Consider the following 15,877-nt stretch of genomic DNA (forward strand, 5'->3'; position numbering starts at 1 on the left):
CTAACAACCCCATTATCAGCAGAATGACCCTAAAAATTGTAGACAACAATGACACCACCATCAACAACAAATACAACTATTTCAAGAGTAACAACACCACTACCAACCAAAACAACTATGATCATAATAAATCTTTTTCTTTTTTTTAAATCATACAAAAGAACAAGTAAAAGACGAAGTAGAAGATTAAAATGTCTTGCTTATAGGGTCCAGAGAACCTTTGCGGTCATAGCTGGACCACAGAAAAAGAAAGAGGTGGAGAGGAGAACGAGTTAACATACAGGACCAGTTTGTATGTAAATGATGTTTCCAAATAGTTGCAGCAAGGGGGACGACAATTTGGGATGTGAGGTTATGCCCAAATCGTCACCGGCGACGATTTAGGACGGGCGACAATTTGGGGTGTTACAAAAGAAACCCCAAATCCTCGCCCGTCCCAAATCCTCGCCGGCGACGATTTGGGGTGTAACACTTGTTTGTTCATGAACTTATTTAGAGAGAGGGGGGAGCAACGAGTTAAACAAACAAAAATATTTATAGAAATTAAGAGGAAGGATTGGTGTTTCTCGAGGTTTTTACGAGTGTCCAAACGGCAGGAGAGTGTCCAAACGACGGCTAACAGGCGCAAACTAACATCATTTGAGGTCACTAACAAATCTGCAGTGCACAAGACTTAACAACCCCATGTTCAGCAGAATGACCCTACAACAAAAGGCAAAACTATTTATTGTCGGACAAATATCTCTCTCTCTCTCTCTCTCTCTCTCTGGAGGACTGGACGGGAAAATATCATATAGAGAACAATGACACCACCACCAACAACAAATACAACTCTTTCAATAGTAACAAAACCGCTACCAACCAAAACAACAATAACAAATACTGTGATCATAATAAATCTTTTTTTTTTTAAATTATACAACAGAACAAGTAGAAGACGAAGTGGAAGATTAAAATGCTTGTAGGGTCCAGAGGTTTTGTGGTCATAGCTGGACCACATAAGAAGGAGAAGAAAGAGGAGAAAAGAAGGAGTTAACAAACAGGGCCAGTTTGAAGATAAATGATGTTTCCAAATAATTGCAGCAGGGGGGGGGGACAATTTGGGGTGTGACGTTATGCCCAAATCGTCTCCGGTGACGATTTGGGGTGTTACATAAGAAACCCCAAATCGTCGCCCTCCCAAATCGTGTAACATACTAGTACTTCATTGACAATCCCGTAGATAAAACAAATCAATAGTTTGGAAAGTATCACAAATAATTTCAAATTCCAGACCAGCTTTACCATACCCAATCTAATTAAAATCAGACTTCTTAGATCCGTGCCGTATACCTTGCGTAAGAAGAACTGACATAACCCGATTAGGGGTCATGTTCATGTGAACTTTATGTTAGCCAATCAGCGCGTCGCCTATGAAGTCGTCGATTGTTTGGTTTGGAAGAAAACACATCGCAGCTAGATGCGACGTCACAATGCACCGTTTACGTCGACTGGCGTTATATTCCTCGCGCTATATAAGTAAACCATTTTGAAAACTATTTTAAAAATCGTACCCATCCCTATTCATACATAAATCGGAATTCACAATTAATTCAATTTGGGTGTTTTTCATATCGTACGTTTTGTTGTTTGTAATATTCCATATTAAGCATTATTGCGAAAGTTTAAAATTCGTTATTGGAGAATTCAAGTGTAACTGGAACCAATCTGTTTGTATACCCACACATTCTCTCACCAGAACCGGAACTCATACTTCCCGCAAGCCATCAGATTGTGGAACAGCCTGCCCTGACCCCTGGTGGTAGCAGTCAGCCTGGGCAGCTTCAAGACTCCACTGTCCCAGTCCATTTCCACGTACTAAGCAGCAGTTTTCTTTTATCTAGTTTTAATCGCCACTGTAACTTAGCTACTCACTACTGTACGCCTAAATATGTTGTTGGCACTTTTACGCTGTGCAAAGTGCGAAAATACTTCGATCAGTGGTTTCGACACTTGGACGGGAAGAAGAAGAACCAGACACTCGGCTGTCTTCGCAAATCTCCGACGAACTCTACGGAGATTTACGGAGACCGCTGAGCGTCTTGATTGCACGAGAAAAGTAAAGTAAAGCAAATTTTATTTAAAGTCGGCACTATATACATTCAAACAAATCAACACAAGCTCTGTAGAGCTTTTTAACCGACTATTTTTAGAGCGACCAAATCCACTAGCAACAGTTTTCCCTGCTACATCGGTAGCACGGTTTTACGCGGCTTTAATTTGAAGAGTTCCACTAATGGTTGTCAATCTCTACCCAGAGTTGTCGTTCCTTACACTCACTTACACCCCTGTTAACGTTTCAAAATAAGCAATGTTATTCCACATGTAAATCCACTTTTTTCTACGGCTAATAAAACTAAGAACTATATTTATAAAATATCGGGAAAATGTAGGACAAGCAACTATTTGTAGATTTCCCCCCATTACTATATGTTCTTCATGTAGAGGCCTGGTGCAATAGAACTACCCAATATCCACGTTTCAACCCAAATCAATGCTTCTTGTGTCACAAAAAGACTTGACATCTGCTCAATATTTATTTATTTACGTATATTTTTGTAACTAAAGTCAAAACCATACTTTATTTGAGCAAACGTCCCATTTTACAAAAATCTTGTAAAACCCTTGAGACGTTGACAGAGGTGTAAGTGAGTGTAAGGTGTAAGTATTTGTAAGACATAAAGCTTTTACGTATATGGTAACCTATACAAGACTTGGCCAAGAGAAGCATAATTTTCGTAACTTATTTTTGTTACACTCACAAATTGAACACAATTTAATAATTTCCATCAATTTATTCCATGAGTGTAGCATTGAAAGTATATTGGAAGACTGACTAAATTTTTGCTTACAATACTCTATATAGTGCAAATTTACAAAGTTCCCATGGACAGGATGTGAGCCAATTAACTTTAACATTGATAAGGTGACAAGCTTAATAATTATACAGAGACAAAAGCTAGAGAGTTTCAGATTAGAATAACAAAATGGGGAGTGAGCTGTCAGAGTCAATTATGTGCAGGTGATTTAATCTATCATTGCTGAACATTCAGGAATTTGATTGAACTTTAACTATAATAGATATTAATGAAATTTTACTCTTAACACCTCCCTCCTTAAGATAAAAATTTAACTTTAAAAGTTGAATTTTTTCACACAAAAGTAACGAAAATAAAGATTTCTAATTATTCTATAAAATTATAAAGTCACTATGGAATATATAAGCTGTCACTAAAAATAGCACACAAGTTAACACACTGTCAATGAAATACACAGTTCAACATCGAGAGAGGCTATCGGCATTTTGGTTATGGGAAGCACGGCGGTATCGGACGTTAAAGTCATATACTTGTAAGGCCAGAGCCCATCGCAAAAGTCTTTGATTTTTGTCTTTCATCCTATGAAGCCAGCTTAATGGATTGTGGTCAGTCTCTACAATGAATTTTCTTCCATCCAAATAATAGGAAAATGAGCCTATGGCCCACACAATTGCCAAAAGTTCTTTCTCGATTGTAGAATAGTTTTGTTCCCGCGGTAATAACTTTCGACTGAGGTACGCTACCGGGTGATCACCATCATTGGTTTCCTGACTTAACACTGTACCGATTGCATATTGGCTTGCATCTGTTTGTACGATAAAAGGCTTGCTGAAATCTGGTGTAATGAGTACTGGTGCTTGGAGTAGTGCTTCCTTCAGACTTTTAAAGGATTCAGTTGTTCTTTGGTCCCATTTTATTTTGTTCGGTTCTGATTTCTTCAACAAATCTGTTAGGACAACAGATATGTCCGCATAATTTTGAATGTACTGACGATAGTACCCAGTAAGTCCCAGATATGGTTTTAAGTCTCTCTTCGTTATTGGTAACGGAAATTCTTGAACGGCTTTGACTTTACTCGGGTCTGGCTGCACACTGCCATTTCCAACCACGTGTCCAAGACAATGTAATTTGTCGGTTCCAAGTCTACACTTAGAAGGTCGAATAGTCAAGTTGGCTCCCTGTATTTTCTTGATTACTCTCTGTAAATCTTCAAGATGGGAATCCCAAGACTCTGAGAAAATGACAATGTCATCAAAGTAAGCCACAACATTGTCAACATTATGTAGTATTTTGTCCATTAGACGATTGAATGTTGCTGGCGATGTTTTCATTCCAAAAGGCATAACCAAGAACTCGTAGAGTCCAAAGGGTGTGACAATTGCAGATTTTTCTCTTGTGTTGTCAGAGAGAGGTACTTGCCAATACCCCTTAACAAGGTCAAAATGACTCAAGTATTTTGCTTTTCCAATTTTTTCTAAGATGTCGCTAATTCTTGGTACTGGATACGCATCAGAAACTGTAATCTCATTAAGTTTTCGGTAGTCGATGCACATTCGGATTGATCCATCGGGTTTGTTGACAAGGACTACTGGTGAACTCCATGGACTATTTGATGGTTGAATGTGTCCTTGTTCTAGCATTTCATTCAATGCCCTTTTTACAGATTCCTGCCTCGCTTCAGGTATTCTATATGGTCGCTGACATATTGGTGTTTCTGTTGTAGTACGAATTTGATGCTCAGCAAGCATGCAGTGGCCAGGTTGGTCTGTGAATACATTTCCATATTGGGCACAGAGCTGTCGCAATTCCTGACGCTGTTGCTGACTTAAATTTTCTCCAAACTTCAGATCCTCAATAGTTTCACTAGAATTGTATGGGAACAATTCATCAAATTCCTGGGTATCCTCTTTTCTATCTGCAACGAGTAGTATCGAACGCTTGTACTCTCTGAGCAGATTGATGTGATAGACAACACCACGACGCCCACCCACGTTAACTTTGTAATTTACATCATTTACCCGTTCTGTCACTCTGTAAGGTCCTTTCCATTGGGCCAACATTCTAGATGTGTCCGACGGGAGCAATACGAGAACTTCATCTCCAGGATAAAATCTCCTCTCAGTAGCCGATTTGTCATACCAACGTTTGACAAAGTCTTTACGTCTCAAGAGGTTATCCTTCACCTGTAGTGTTATATCCTTCAACTTCTGTCGCATTCCAGCAACATGTTCAATGACAGACATCTGGATTTCCTCCTCACCTGCCATGAACTCCTTGATAACTTGGGTTGGACCACGTACTGGCCATTCATATAAAAGTTCAAAAGGTGCAAATCCCGTCTCCTCATGAGGGACTTCACGATACGCAAACAGAGCATATGGTAGCAGAGTATCCCACTCTGATTCTTCTTTCGTACACAATTTCTTAATAATTGATTTCAAAGTTCCATTGAACCGCTCAGTTTTGCCATTGGCTTGTGGGTAATAAGGTGAAGTTGTCACTCCCTTCACTTTCAACACCGCAAACAAATCTTTCATAAGTTGACTTGTAAAGTTACTTCCTTGATCGGTAAGTATCACCTTTGGAATTCCAACCCGGCTACAAAGTTCCAAGAGAGCATTAGCGACACTCTCCACATCACAGCTTTTCAACGCGAATGCTTCTGGATAGCGTGTAGCATCATCAACAATGGTGAGAATGAATCTATTGCCCTTTTTGGTTTTCGCAAGGGGACCGACAATATCCATAGATATTTTAGAAAATGGCTCAGTTATGATGGGTGTGTTGACCATTGGTGCTTTCACATGAGCTCGTTTTGCCACTTTTTGACACACATCACATGAGGAACAATATTCATTCACTTCTCGGAATAATCCCGGCCAGTAAAAGGAACGTAGAATACGTTCTTTTGTTTTTTCTGTGCCAAGGTGTCCTGCCAGTGGTTGGTCATGTGCAAGCTCGATGATTGTTTTGTGAAGGTTAGTTGGAAGTACAATTTGGTCTCCCTGTCGCTTTCCGTCTTGGCTTTTCCACTTCCTCTTTAGGATTCCGTTCTCCCAATAAAACGCGAGGGACATGCCACAAGCTGACTCAGTATTAACTGCCTTTGCACGACAGGATTTCAGATTTGGATCTTCCTTTTGAAGCTTACTTAATTTTTCAGCGTTAATCCCATTTAAGTCTTCACAATTCACTGTCCCAGTTACAATAGTTTCACTAACAGATTCATTTATAGAGTCAATCGTTTTTGGACTTACATCTGACTTCTCCATCTTTTGCTGATCCTGACTTTCCGCATTCGCTTCTTTGCGAGCCAATGCTCGGGTAACAACATTAGCACTTTCCCGGCTAATTACATCATTTCCTAGTAGCGCATCTGCTACAAGGGAGGGAACTAGTCCGACCTGTGCATATCCCTGGTAGTACGGAGTGTCAAGTTTTACAACTGCAAGTTTTGCTTCAAACGGTTGCCCAATTGCAGTGTAAAGCGTAGTTGTCCGTCCTTCCAAAATACACGACGAATTCACCAAGTCCTCTCTCACTAAAGTCATTGACGCACCCGTGTCCTTGACGAAGGACACCTCCCGGTCGTTGACTAATCCAGGTATGTATATCAGTCCGTCACATGCGTGATTGATAATTTTGGATACTAACGATATTTTAGGACACTTATTAGCGAAATGCCCTTTTCCATTGCATTTGTAGCATATCACATCCTTCCTGTGATTCCCATTGCCACTTTCAGGTTTGCCTCCTTTTCCAGTCCCAGTAACTCCCTGAGCTGGTCCGAATTCCCTTGGTCCTTTTGGTGGTATGTAGTCCTCGGCGGCCTCAACAACAGAAGATGATCCTTTGTTTCGTCTGACCCATTGGGATTGTGTTGGTGGTAATGCTTTGAGGAAGAATTCATTACGCAAAATTTCAATAGGGTCTTTGTCCTCAATGCTCCTCTTCAAGTATAGATTTATCCTTGACATTAGACCTCTGTATGTTTCATTATTTTCACGTTTTACAGATAAGAGATCAGCGAAGTATTCATGCGGTCGTTTTCCATACCTTTGGGTTAGAGCTTTCCTCAGGTCCTCATAGGAAGTTGAAGCTTGTGCTGATATATGCCTCGTTTCTCCTGTTAGAAGGCTTCGTAATTGTAAAACTTTGATGCTCTCAGACCATTCTGCTTGTTCACTAACGGCCTCAAATTCCGAAAGAAATGTTAAAACATCATCAGATTTTGGGTTAAAGGGTTGTAATTTGATTTTGAATGGTGCTGTCTTTGAAGCTGTTGGATTTTCTGTTGCTTGCATTTGAAGTTTTTCTCTTTCTAACGCCAATTTTTCAATCTCCATTTTGATCTTTTCTCTCTCTAAAGCTATTTTTTCTCGTTCTAATTCTATTTCCAATGTAGCATCCTTTTTTGTTGTTTTCCTTCTTACAGCTGGATTTCGTGGTTGTTTGAAAATATTTTCTTGCACATTTTCTTCTTCCATATGTCCTTCATCTTCTGTAAATTCTATAAGTTTTTGAACTGTTGCCCTCCTGGGTCTATTCACGACAATTGAGTCCTCCGGTTGCCTATCATCCTCTACTTCGGCCATGGTATCAAAACATTCAAATTGTTAATCCACAATTTTCTGAATATTAAGCACTTTTACTTAAATTGTTACACCACAATTTGAAGTAAATCCCATTCGCTGCCACCAAAATGTTACACTCACAAATTGAACACAATTTAATAATTTCCATCAATTTATTCCACGAGTGTAGCATTGAAAGTATATTGGAAGACTGACTAAATTTTTGCTTACAATACTCTATATAGTGCAAATTTACAAAGTTCCCATGGACAGGATGTGAGCCAATTAACATTAACATTGATAAGGTGACAAGCTTAATAATTATACAGAGACAAAAGCTAGAGAGTTTCAGATTAGAATAACAAAATGGGGAATGAGCTGTCAGAGTCAATTATGTGCAGGTGATTTAATCTATCATTGCTGAACATTCAGGAATTTGATTGAACTTTAACTATAATAGATATTAATGAAATTTTACTCTTAACAATTTTTCTGAAGAGTTCCAATTTTTTTTTTTTTTTAGTATTTTTAAAAATGGCACAAATTAGCCACCATATTAGAAGCGCGTGACTGTCATGTGATGCGCTCCTGGATCGTGTGCGCATCAGAATGTTTTGACTAATGGCGAAATGCACATGAGGAAAATAAACTGCAGTTATGAAATATAAGTGTCTGTATTTCATGGAATATTATCTTGTCTTCTTAATATTTTTACGCCTTTCATTGCTATACACGTGTGCTGAACAATGCATTATTAACAACATAGACTTTTCTGCAGTTGAAAGGTACTGGTAATATGGAATAATATAGTTCGAATTGCCTCATGATCAAGGAAAATACAGTTGTTACGACAGTAGCGGATAATATCCAGGGAACTTTTAATTCTCAAAGAGTGCAATCCAATTTATTTCATAATATGTTACGTTACAGTGATGTATAAACTACAGCATAGTGCCATAAAGGAATTAACTTATATTAATATTAGTATTGAAAGTAACCACTTTTCTAAATCATTTTATAAACTTATCAAGATTCAATTTATAGTAACTTTTACACCATTAACAACACAAATATCTGCAGTTTGTTACATATGTTTTTATTTACAATATTAAAAAAAGATTTTGAATTATTTTCTTAAATTCATTAATTTTTAGTACCTCGAAATTTACATTGCATTTCAGTTATACATGTATAAATATCAGCAAGTCTTTTTGCCAAGTATTTTTAGCCCTCTTTCTAGGCTGATGATATTGAGTGTATCAGTTATTTTCTAGTGGCCAAAGGGAAATTCATTTGTCCAATAAATGAACTTGATATAACTCCTGAATATTTTAAGAAGGTGGCTCTTAATATTGTCGTAACAGTTTCTGTGAGGTTCATTTTCCTTTTTTCCAGTGAATATTGGAGAATATATCATCCAGGGTTGTATTTTTTTGTCCAACAGATGGTACTATCCAATACTCACAACATCTCTTGTTACTTCTGGAAAAACCTTCAATTAGAATAAGATAGTTATGCTCCTTAAAATCAAATTATTTATTGATATTTCTCTTGAATGATATGAAACAGATATTTGTGATTTACCATGCAAACACACAACAGTCCAGCACAATTCCATTTGAAAACTATGTTATTTGATACTGCTTTTAGTAACAAATGTATTTCTATGTGAAAAACTCTGCTTACATCACTTTGTTTATTTCAGATTTGGTCCATGGGAATGTAAGTCAGATGATGGCAATATTACATACAAGATTAATTTGTGTGACAGAATTGTCACTGGTAGTGGGGATGAGCAGCACAACTGTCACTCCGGTACAGTTATTTGCATGATCAAAGATGGTGGAGCATTCTCTATAGCCAATTATACCAAAAACACATTAGACGCCCCATCTAATAAGGAATTAGCAGAGACATGGATCGTAAGGAGTGGGGACTCATGTCCTGATATGTCAGGAGAAAATCTAAACAGTGTCATCAATCTCAAATGTGGCAAAAGTCTGGTATGTGTTGTTGTGTACATTTTGTTTATTGCAGCATATATATATTTAATTTTTATGCTCCCCAAAAAATTTCGGAGGAGCATATAGTCATGTCAGTCCATCTGAGCTCATATCTCCTAAACCTTTCATCAGAAATTGATAAAATTGATCACAAATGTTCCTTGAGACAAGACTTTTTGATTAAGGTTTCTCATATAATTATCACCAGTGTTAGATCAACTTTACCCATGTGAGACAGCCATGTGAGATTTTTCTTTCTCTCATATCTACGTATGTAAGAATAGATATTCTGTGAAAGAAAGGTATGAAAGATATTTCTTTCTCTCATATCTACGATGTAAGATACAGATATTCTATGAAAGAAAGGTATGTAAGATATTTCTATCTTTCATATCACGTGACGTTTATCTTACATATCCCGTGACGTCATAATCAATACACAACTAGCTTGCAACTTACCTCGCCTCGATTGACGAACACTAGCGTCTGCAAAGCTCTTGTACAAAAAATGACAGATTGTAATGTCCCTGATAATCTCCAGGTGTATGTGACCGGACACAAAAATACACATTCTTTGAACAATTACCGCACACTCAACAACAGTCACAAATTCCTCATACACCTATGTCATCCGCTGCATTATGCCAGTCAGTTCACAGAAACCCAGCCCACATGGTCTATTACTTCTAGGCCTTACCTCCACATTCACTCTGTCAACGTCTACTGTCCGTGTCTCAGGTTAAATAAGTGTCTTCAATGTCCATGAGACTCAAGTCCTTGCACGCGTGGAAAACGAAAGTCTAGCCATGCCCATATTCACCAACAAAAACCACTTGGAATCTCTCTTCACACACTCGTCATTAAATAACTGCTCAATTAATATCAATATCAATGCTCCTTTAAGAAGAAATCATGCAGTTGTGGACTCAGATTCTGATTAGGTCCGTCAAAATTTTTCGCGCTGATGGACTGCCGAGTGACGTCATGTTTATTGTGTACTTATTCAAAGAGGAATAACTCTAATACAATTCACTCATACACTCATTGGCCGATTTTTTTGTCAGCAACGTAGTTGCCGAAATGAAGGCCGTAGAATTCGATTCTGGTGTTATTTTTAATGCACAGTGAAAAATTAATTAATTGGAAAATTCTCAAAATGGCATCGCTAGGCACAAGGAAAACGGAAAATTTCTGGAAATATCAGAGAAAAATACTCTCTTATGAGTTGCCATGAAATATTAAGATGATTCCACCCTCGTGGTTGCAAAAAAGCGGTAAAACCCTCGGCACAGCCTCGGGTTTCACAGCTTTTTTGCAACCCCGAGGGTGGAATCACCTTATATTTCATGGTTATTCATAAGAGAGTCTTATAGTCTCACACTGCTGCGACATCATTTGATTGATTTGATTTGATTTACATTTCACAGTGAAGTAAAATATTTTGTATTATTTTCATTAAATTTCAATTTGATATAGCATTCTGGTGGAAAATCTTCTCAAGAACAACTGGGCCAGAAAAGTACAAATTTACATGAAAGGCTTCTAACATAGTACAGATTCAAGTTTGTTAAAATCATGGCCCATGGGGGTAGGATGGGACAACAATAGGGGCTCAAAGTTTTACATACAAATATATAGGGGAAATCTTTAAAAAATCTTCTTCTCAAGAACCACTGGGCTAAGGAAGTACAAATTTACATGAAAGGTTCCTGACATAGTGCAGATTCAAGTTTGTTAAAATCATGGCCCATGGGGGTAGGATGGGGCCACAATCGAGAATCCAAAGTTTTACATACAAATATATAGGGAAAGATCATTAAAAATCTTCTTCAGAAGAATCAGTGGGCCAGAAAAGTTTATATTTACACGAAAGGTTCCTGACATAGTGCAGATTCAAGTTTGTAAAACCATGACCCATGTGATAGTATGGGGCCACAATAGGGAATCAAAGTTTTACATGCAAATATACAGGTGACTCTCGATGACTCGAACTTCAATCTCTCGAAGTTCTCATTCTCTCGAAGTGAAATCATGGTCCCGATTTTTTTCTCTATATAACAAAGCAAATTTACTATCGATCTTTCGAATGTTCAATCTCTCGAAGTTCTCGATCTCTCGAAGTGAAGTTGAGTCCCGTAAAACACATTTCATTGTTTTTCACTCTCGATGTCTCGAAGTGGTGGTAGCGTATACCCACCGTAACGGTGGGTATACCAAGTGTTTAATGATTTCCGCTTGGACCTTACCTGGATTTTGTTGAATGCTGGAGGGGTAATTAGGTGTTTATACATAGTTGAAACATCTCCCATGCTTCTTTGAGGAGGTGACACACTTGAGTATATAATTGGCTAATTGGTCAGTTTACACCTTGCCCTGGGATTTTTTGTTGTGATGATTAAAATTATATATAATCCAACTATGAATAAAATCTATAATTTGTTTTGACCTGACAACAAAAGAAGTTTTATACATAATTTAGATATCTACAGACTGTTTAAATTTCTCGAGTTTGTTCTTTGTGTAAAGTTACTCTAAAATATCATTTTACTCATTTGTTAGAATTCTTGCTTCGGGTAAAGCGACATAACATTGTGCTCTGTTTAGTTTGCAATAGTAAAGCGTCATCGGAACTTGGTCTAAGCATGATTAAAGAACAAATAAGTACATAAACTTTGATATGTTTTTATTATTAATGCAAAATAAGGCTTTTTATGCCCCTAAGATCGAAGATCGGGGGGCATATTGTTTTTGTCCTGTCTGTCATTCTGTCATTCTGTCATTCTGTCTGAAACTTTAACCTTGCTAATAACTTTTGAACAATAAGTGATAGAGCTTTGATATTTCACATGAGTATTCCTTGTGACAAGACCTTTCCGTGGATACCAACATTTTTGACCCCGTGACCTTGACCTTGGAGTTTGACCTACTTTTTGAAAACTTTAATGTTGCTAATAACTTTTGAACAGTTAGTGGTAGAGCTTTGATATTTGACTTGAGTATTCCTTGTGACAAGACCTTTCCGTGGGTACCAACATTTTTGACCCCGTGACCTTGACCTTGGAGTTTGACCTACTTTTTGAAAACTTTAACCTTGCTAATAACTTTTGAACAATAAGAGATAGAGCTTTGATATTTCACATGAGTATTCCTTGTGACAAGACCTTTCCGTGGGTACCAACATTTTTGACCCCCGTGACCTTGATGTTTGACCTACTTTTTGAAAACTTTAACCTTGCAAATACCTTTTGTACAGTAAGAGGTAGAGCTTTGATATTTCACATGAGTATTCCTTGTTACAAGATCTTTCCATTGGTATTGAACCTTTTGACCTTGACATTTGACCTACTTTATAAATTTTTAGCTCTTCTGAGCCGAAGGCTCAAAGAGCTAATGTTATGGCCATTTGTGCGGTGTGAGGTGTGCGTAAACTTTTTAGAAAAAGGGCTATAACTCAAGAACCCCTTGGCCAATTTTTTTCAAATTTGTTACAGGGTATCATTGGCCCAAGGGCTTTCATACATACTAAGTAGAGGGATGTGACCCTTTAACAAGGGGAGATAATCAGGAAAATACAAACAAAAGTAGTGGTTGCTAAAAAATCTTCTTCTCAAGAACCACTGGGCAGATTATCACCAAACTTACACATAAGGATGAGGATATGTTGTAGATTAAAAATTGTTCAAGGCATTACCCTGGGGCAAAGGGTGTGGTGTCAAGGTCACTTCAAAGTTGACCTAAATTTATATTTCCTTAAATCTTTGATATTTTAGTCATTATAAGGACTAGGATCATCAAATTTTGACAGTTGATGCATCTTAGGATCTTGTGTCAAGTTGTCTCAAAAGTAGGTCACGGTGACCTACTTTTTGAATTTTGCAGGTATTTATTTTAAAATTAATTTTGATGCATATCTTGGACACTTTGAAGCCTATGATCATCAAAACTTGTCAGTTGGTGGATCATGGGACCTTGAAATGCGTCAACTGAAAAATAGGTCACCGTGACCTACTTTCTGAATTTTATGGCTTATCATTTATAGATATATTTTAAGTTGTTATTTCAAATACCGAGAGGTTTAGAATCATCAAATCTTGTAAGTTGATGCATCTTGAGGCCTTGAAACATATTTATAAAAAAGTAGGTCACAGTGACCTACTTTTTGAATTTTGCAGATATTCAAATTTCACATTTTCAATTTTAGATGCATATTTTGGGCACTGTAAAACCTAGGATCATCAAACTTTGTCAGTTGATGCGTCTTCAGTCTTCGGTTTGTGTCGACCAAAAAGTAGGTCACCGTGACCTACTTTTGGTATTTGACAGCTAAATTACTATATTTTAGACACTATTTGACCTACAATCATCAAACTTTGTCAGTTGATGCATCTTGAGTCTTCGGAGTGTATCGACCAAAAAGTAGGTCACTGTGACCTACTTTTGGCATTTGACAGTTATATTTATATATTTCAGTCACTAATTGACCTACAATCATCAAACTTTGACAGTTGATGCATCTTGAGTCTATGGAGTGTGTCGACCAAAAAGTAGGTCACCTTGACCTACTTTTGGAATTGGACGGCTATATTTATATATTTCAGATACTATTTAACCTACAGTCATCAAACTTTGTCAGTTGATGGGTCTTGCATGTTCAAAGGGTTTCGACCAAAAAGTAGGTCACCTTGACCTACTTTTGGAATTGGACGGCTATATTTATATATTTCAGATACTATTTGACCTACAGTCATCAAACTTTGTCAGTTGATGCGTCTTGCATGTTCAAAGGGTGTCGACCAAAAAGTAGGTCACCTTGACCTACTTTTGGAATTGGACGGCTATATTTATATAATTCAGATACTATTTGACCTACAGTCATCAAACTTTGTCAGTTGTTGGGTCTTGCATGTTCGGAGTTCGCTGACCAAAAAGTAGGTCACCATGACCTACGATTGGAATTTGACAGCTATATTTCAATATTCATATACTAATTGGCTTAAAATCATCAAACTTTGTCAGTTGATATTTCTTGGGTTCTCAAAATGTGTAAACCAAAAAGTAGGTCACATTGACTTACTTTTTAGCTCTTCTGAGCCAAAGGCTCAAAGAGCTAATGCTATGGCCATTTGTGCGGTGTGCGTAAACTTTTTAGAAAAAGGGCTATAACTCAAGAACCCCTTGGCCAATTTCTTTCAAATTTGGTACAGGGTATCATTGGCCCAAGGGCTTTCATACATACTAAATAAAGGGATGTGACCCTTTAACAAGGGGAGATAATCAGGAAAATACAAACAAAAGTAGTGGTTGCTAAAAAATCTTCTTCTCAAGAACCACAGGGCAGATTATCACCAAACTTACACATAAGGATGAGGATATGTTGTAGATTAAAAATTGTTCAAGGCATTACCCTGGGGCAAAGGGCGTGGTCTCAAGGTCACTTCAAAGTTGACCTAAATTTAAATTTTTTTTAAATTCCTTAAATCTTAGATATTTTAGCCATTATAAGGACTAGGATCATCAAATTTTGACAGTTGATGCATCTTAGGACCTTGTGTCAAGTTGTCTCAAAAGTAGGTCACGTTGACCTACTTTTTGAATTTTGCAGGTATTTATTTTAAAATTAATTTTGATGCATATCTTGGACACTTTGAAGCCTATGATCATCAAAACTTGTCAGTTGGTGGATCATGGGACCTTGAAATGCGTCAACTGAAAAATAGGTCACGGTGACCTACTTTCTGAATTCTATGGCTTATCATTTATAGATATATTTTAAGTTGTTATTTCAAATACCGAGAGGTTTAGAATCATCAAATCTTGTAAGTTGATGCATCTTGAGGCCTTGAAACATATTTATAAAAAAGTAGGTCACAGTGACCTACTTTTTGAATTTTGCAGATATTCAAATTTCACATTTTCAATTTTAGATGCATATTTTGGGCACTGTAAAACCTAGGATCATCAAACTTTGTCAGTTGATTCGTCTTCGTCTTCGGTTTGTGTCAACCAAAAAGTAGGTCACCGTGACCTACTTTTGGTATTTGACAGCTAAATTACTATATTTCAGACACTATTTGACCTACAATCATCAAACTTTGACAGTTGATGCATCTTGAGTCAACGGAGTGTGCCGACCAAAAAGTAGGTCACCTTGACCTACTTTTGGAATTTGACGGCTATATTTATATATTCAGATAGTATTTGACCTACAGTCATCAAACTTTGTCAGTTGATGGGTCTTGCATATTCGAAGGGTTTCGACCAAAAAGTAGGTCAACTTGACCTACTTTTGGAATTGGACACCTATATTTATATATTTCAGATACTATTTGACCTACAGTCATCAAACTTTGTCAGTTGATGCGTCTTGCATGTTCAAAGGGTGTTGACCAAAAAGTAGGTCACCTTGACCTACTTTTGGAATTGGACGGCTATATTTATATAA

General features: G+C 37.4%; 2 protein-coding genes across 2 annotated transcripts in view; one reads left to right on the forward strand and one right to left on the reverse strand.

Annotated features, from left to right (window-relative positions):
- Positions 1-3,316: 3,316 nt before the first annotated feature.
- On the reverse strand, positions 3,317-7,453 carry LOC125676440 (uncharacterized). The gene has a single exon (XM_048914303.2). The coding sequence runs from the start codon at positions 7,451-7,453 to the stop codon at positions 3,317-3,319; it is 4,137 nt and encodes a 1,378-aa protein (XP_048770260.2).
- A 329-nt stretch (positions 7,454-7,782) lies between these two features.
- The window catches only part of LOC125676439 (cation-independent mannose-6-phosphate receptor-like), a 206,367-nt gene continuing 198,272 nt past the window's right edge, over positions 7,783-15,877 (forward strand). Inside the window, exons 1-2 of the mRNA XM_056158098.1 lie at positions 7,783-8,217; positions 9,138-9,435. Of these exons, the coding sequence (XP_056014073.1) occupies positions 8,090-8,217; positions 9,138-9,435 (426 nt within the window). The 5' untranslated portion in view covers positions 7,783-8,089. The remainder of the gene's footprint in view (positions 8,218-9,137; positions 9,436-15,877) is intronic.

Source organism: Ostrea edulis, chromosome 3 (genome assembly GCF_947568905.1).
Source record: "Ostrea edulis chromosome 3, xbOstEdul1.1, whole genome shotgun sequence".
Classification (NCBI taxonomy): Eukaryota; Metazoa; Mollusca; class Bivalvia; order Ostreida; family Ostreidae; genus Ostrea; species Ostrea edulis.